Source organism: Arachis ipaensis, chromosome B5, assembly GCF_059453495.1.
Source record: "Arachis ipaensis isolate K30076 ecotype BB chromosome B5, ASM5945349v1, whole genome shotgun sequence".
Taxonomy (NCBI): domain Eukaryota; kingdom Viridiplantae; phylum Streptophyta; class Magnoliopsida; order Fabales; family Fabaceae; genus Arachis; species Arachis ipaensis.
The window spans coordinates 7,162,510-7,167,792 of NC_142440.1; the positions used below are offsets into that span (position 1 = coordinate 7,162,510).

Below are 5,283 nucleotides of genomic sequence, written 5' to 3' on the forward strand. Positions count from 1 at the left end.
ATTAAACAATATTTTTAAGAGTTGGTCAGGAGTGCCTGCAAGGAAGGAAGAAAGGAAAAGGTGGCTAATTGAATTTTTTTTGTTATCTGGACTACATGGATGGAAAGGAATAACAAAATATTCAGGAGCTAAGAAGCAGGAGTAGCAGATGTTATTGAAAGGTCGTTTATGAGTTATACAGAGTGAGATGGTATTGAACTCAATGATTGTTGATGACAATATCAAAGATGACTATGGGTTAAGTTCTTTACTTTTGTTTTGTAAGACTTTTATCTATTTATATTTTGTATGTTGTTGTTTTGTCTTGTTGTATTGAGCTCTTTTACTTCAAAAAAAAATTTCAAATAATTTTTTTAAATTAAAATCAAAGAATTTTCATAAAAAAAATTTAGTTAAAAATAGGAGGTTTTAATTCCCGGCCATAATAGAGGAGTTTAATTCCTCCTCAGGCTCCTCTTCTTCATCTCACTTAAAATTAATAAAGAAGAAAGACAACTATATTAAATAGGAAAAACCAAACTATTAGAGATAATTTAATTACCTTACCCATGTAAAGAATTTTATATTTCCAAGTAATATAGTTACTTCATTTAAATAAAAGATTTTATAATTAGGGTAAAGTATACTTTTTGTTCTTGAAGTTTGACAAAAATTTTAAAAATATCCCCAAGTTTTATTTTGTTTTAATTTTGTCCCAAAAGTTTTCGATTCGCATCAAATATATCCCTGACGGCTAATTTTTCAAAAAATTTAAGACCGATTCAACAACAATTTCATAAGAACAACCCCTCAACACAAGCAGATCAAGCATAATTTTCATACATTATTATTATATTGGTCTTAAATTTTTTGAAAATTTAGCCGTCGATGGTATATTTGATGCAAATCGAAAACTTTTGGGACAAAATTAAAACAAAATAAAACTTAGGAGTATTTTTAAAATTTTTGTCAAACTTTAGGGAAAAAAAATATACTTTACCCTTATAATTAACAATAACTCAATTGAAACATTTGAATTTACATACATTTAAAATTCTATGAAATTTAAAAATACTTCATCCAATCTCAATCTTAGAAATCTGTGTTAAAAAAAAATAAATGAATATATATATATATAACTAGAAGACTCAACTTTTTCTATAACCTGAAAAAGTTAATAAAATGAAAAGTGAAAAAATAATCACTATTTAATTCAGATAATAAAATATACATATGATAAAGTTATAAATTCAATAATAATTAAATTTTTATTTTATCATTTATAATTTTTCTCATTTTAAGAAAATATTTTCTAAATAAAGAGTCTTGAAATTGTATATATTAAAATTTCCAAAAAAAAAAAGAGTCACCAAAAAAAATTTCCAAAAAAAAAAAAACTGAAAAGAAAACAACAACCAAGTACCAACTAAAGGATTTACAATTTTCCTTGTAAGGCATTCAATCACGTGATCTGAAATTTGACTTGATTGGATGATTTGTCTAGTGGTGGGTATGGCAAGCAGACGGCAACTTTATCCACCCCCCGTGACTGCTATGAGTTATGAGTTATGACTCACAAATGCAAACCCAACGAACAAAGCATTTCACCCTTTGAAATATAAGCCCAAACAAACGCACATGGAAAATGCCATCCCCCTACTACTAAGGCAGCTGCCCCTACCACACGCACCCACCACCATCACCATCAAAACCCGCGAAACTTCGAACCAGGTACGCGCACCACTCCCCTATTTCCCGCGTACCCTATCATATATAACGTAACAGTAACACGTTCACATTCACTTTCTTTTTTTCTCAAAACGGCTTCGTTTTAGGGTTCACGTGAAGAGCCTCACCAATATCAAACCTCGCCGCATTGTGCTTCTTCTCATCTTCGGTTTCAACTCTCCATGGAAGACGTTAGGGCAACCACTGCCTGGGTCGCCACCCACTCCTCCCACGTTCTCGTCGACTCTGCAGGTTCATTGCTAATCTCCTCCTTTTCTTTCACATGTTCCAGCTTAATGCATTGTCAGAGAATAACTATTTGTCGTTTTCACTTTTTCAGGGATTGAGAAAGTGGTGAACACCATTGATGACATTCCCAAGGTTGACTGGGATTTCGAAGGGATTCATTATTTTGACAACGGCCCACTCACCGTCCAGTACTTGTTTGTTTTGGACGCTCTCAATTTCTGCTTCTGGCCCGGTACCCTCTGTTACTTTCCTTTTTTGGCAATTTTGTCTTGCATTCAATTTCTTTTCTCTTTCTATATTTCCAGTATTTTTATTAGTGGTACAGAATCAGTAAGTTTATATTCCCTGCAGAACATGTTTTCCACTCATGGTAGGTATGAAAATTGATTGTGAATATGGAAGATATGGCAAATTTGGGCTTCAATCTCTGTGTTATTACTTTAGTGTTGGCCTTGGTTACAGCATTTTGGTGTTATCAAGAGTAATGTTATTTTTGAATCATTGATTTTTTACGAACACGCACTGCTCACAAACACTTGGGCCCATATATTTTATTTTCACTTGATTCTTCTCCTTTGGGTGTTGTTTGATGCCCATCGTAAAATTTTTTCCTTCTTTTCAATGGCAGTGGTCCATTTCATAGCGTAGCCACCTCCGTAAACTGACTCTGCTTCTTTTTAACATATACGGCACCCCACATATTATATTTGTATATCATTAATTAATTATATTGCAATTGTACACTTGTGTAGAATTATATGAACAAAAGTCCATAATAAACATGAATAATTTGTTGCAAGCTCTTATGGGACATGAGATGAGCGGAATCTTGAATTCTCCAGTTATTCATTGTTAAATGTGGATGAGAAACTGCCTTATATCATCATATCTTCTTTGTTTTTATTGAAAAAGAATTCTTTTAATAATTTATTTTATAGGTTTGGTTAACAAGTTACAAAAGGAAAGTTTTATTGAAAATACAAGGGTTTTTTTTTTCAATACATTTTAAATATAAATTGAATACTTTAAAAACTTTAAAAGTTACTATTCTTATCTGCATAACAAGTGCCCTTTTGTTAGCTAATTCCTTAATTTATTTATCTTTGTACTGCACTGCCATATATTCAGTGATAATATTCAACGGATTAGTATCCAGTTGGAAGTTGATACCCCAACTCTCAAACACATGTAGTAGTGAACCATGTTCTAAGATATCAGCATTTGAATTTTCCACCTGCTTTTAATTGTTATCTGTTTGTTATTTTCCATAGTTTGCTTCTCATCCCACTTATTAAACAGATAAGGATTTGAACTATGATGATTTGGCATCTGGGCTAAAGGCAGCTCTTCAAAATGATAAATCTGCATTTGATGCTGACCGCCTGAAGAAGTACACTGGTAAGCATTTTTGTGTAAATGGCAATTCTGTTAAGGACTTTATCTTTAGTTTAGCTCAAATTTTTATTATCAGTTGAAATTAAGGCCTGTTGAAATCCTAGATTTTGTCATGTCATGTGAAGAATTAAATTTCAGTTGTTGTCCATCTACAACAATTTTAAGCAAACTCACAGATGCTATGCTAATAATTGCCTTCGACCTACCAGTATTATATGAACAAAGACTTCAAAGTATTTTGTTCTTGTCTCCATTGCTGACGACCTGTAAGGGACATGCAACTGCTTTTCAGTTCTAGTATTTTGAAAAAATGAGATATGTGTCTGTGTTGAAGTCTAGCCTCATTGGTATTTGCTCACTTCCAGTTAGAAAATTGTTTCCCAAAAAAAGCAGTGACAAAATCACTTTGTAACGTTAGGTCCACAGCTACGTGAGCTTTTGAAGTGGCCTAGACCTCTTCCTTTGGAAGATGAACGTGTTCGGTTACTTCATGAGGTAATTTATTTTTGTTGTGTTTTCCCCCTCCATCAATCTATCGTATAAGCATGTCTTGAAGCTTAATAACCATTGTGTAAACCCTCGCATTGCTAGGTTGGAATTGAATTGGAAAGAAGTTTTGATGGAAAAGCATGTAATCTTGTGGACAGATGCGGAAAATCAGCTTTGAATCTTGTTGCTCTTGTTGCGCGCCATTTTCCTGGTACAATAAGCTTCTTTTCCCACGATAAGTTTCATGGTTCAAGTTCTCAAATATATAATTACTAATTTTTTTGGTTGAAGTTTCTATGGGTTGTGTTGAGTGTAAAAATTGCTTCTTTAACCCCAAATTTGAAATGTGCTAGGCTTTAGAGACCATTCAGTATACAAAGGCCGCCAGGTATTCTTGTATAAAAGAGCTCAGATATTTGCGGCAGATTTATGGGGTGCATTTAGGGGTCAAGGGTATGGTGAATTCAAAGACATCAGCTCTCTAACTATAATGGCAGACTATATCGTCCCGGCGGTGCTTCGGCAACTTGGTGTTCTAAAATATAGCCCAGCACTTGCCAGTACCATTGATTCTAATGGAGAAATAGGTCCGGGGACTGAGGAGGAAGTTGAACTCCGGGCTTGCTCTGTACATGCTGTGGAGAAAATGAGGGAGCTGATAAGTAAAAAGTTAGGAAGACAGGTGAGTTCTGCTTCTCCCATTCATAACCCATTTCAATTCATGTAATTTAACATTCACAATTGTTGTTCTTTTCTCCTTCAATTATGTTTCTGACTTAAATATTTGCTCATTTCTATTTCAGGTTCTCAGTGTGGAGCTGGACCTTTGGCTCTGGGCCTCTGGTGTTCAGTGCGCAACCCTGCAGCACCACCGAACACTCTCAATATATTATTGAGTACTTGATATATGGGTAACTAGTAATGAACAGTTCAGTTGTAAGACCAAAAACTGACTATGGTTTAGGGTAATGTCTTAAGAATATGTGAATATCTAAATTTTGGAACTAGCTTTTGTAACCTTTGAAGTGCTTGACAATCAATTTACTTGTGCTTTGTTTTATATAAATGACAGAGAAATATTTAATCAGGTGCCGTCTAAATTATGAACTGTTATTGTTTTGAATTTTAAAACTTTAAACAGGGTGGTTTTGAACAACAAGGAATGGCAATGTTAGTGCTTGCTAATTGATGTTTGATTTTTGGTAAATTTGGCTGTTCTTAGCATTGGTGTTCTTTGAAGATTCATCAGATGTCTTTGCTTTTTGTTGAATGTTGAATCAAATCATTGTTAAGCTTGCATAAACGACTTTGCTTATGGAATTGCTTTTTACTTTTTGAAATTGTAGGAATTGAGTAAAATATATGGCCGTCGCTTCACTTTTTTTGTCTTTTGGTCATTGCATTTTTTTTTGTACACTGGAGGCCCTAAGGCCAAGAGAAAAA

At 33.7% G+C, this 5,283-nt stretch overlaps 1 protein-coding gene across 1 annotated transcript; it reads left to right on the plus strand.

Annotated features, from left to right (window-relative positions):
- Positions 1-1,459: 1,459 nt before the first annotated feature.
- On the plus strand, positions 1,460-4,927 carry LOC107642712 (uncharacterized). Its single transcript, XM_016346168.3, has 8 exons — positions 1,460-1,710; positions 1,815-1,959; positions 2,048-2,188; positions 3,256-3,354; positions 3,770-3,846; positions 3,943-4,051; positions 4,194-4,522; positions 4,644-4,927. Exons 1-8 carry the CDS (start codon positions 1,618-1,620, stop codon positions 4,734-4,736), a joined length of 1,086 nt encoding a protein of 361 aa, XP_016201654.1. The 5' UTR covers positions 1,460-1,617; the 3' UTR covers positions 4,737-4,927.
- Positions 4,928-5,283: the final 356 nt, after the last annotated feature.

Excerpts from the sequence above, each read along its gene's own strand:
- LOC107642712 (XM_016346168.3), top strand. The coding sequence starts at position 1,618 with ATGGAAAATGCCATCCCCCTACTACTAAGGCAGCTGCCCCTACCACAC. Across the intron at positions 2,189-3,255 it reads CAATTTCTGCTTCTGGCCCG|ATAAGGATTTGAACTATGAT; the intron begins GTACCCTCTGTT and ends CTTATTAAACAG. Across the intron at positions 4,052-4,193 it reads TGTTGCGCGCCATTTTCCTG|GCTTTAGAGACCATTCAGTA; the intron begins GTACAATAAGCT and ends GAAATGTGCTAG.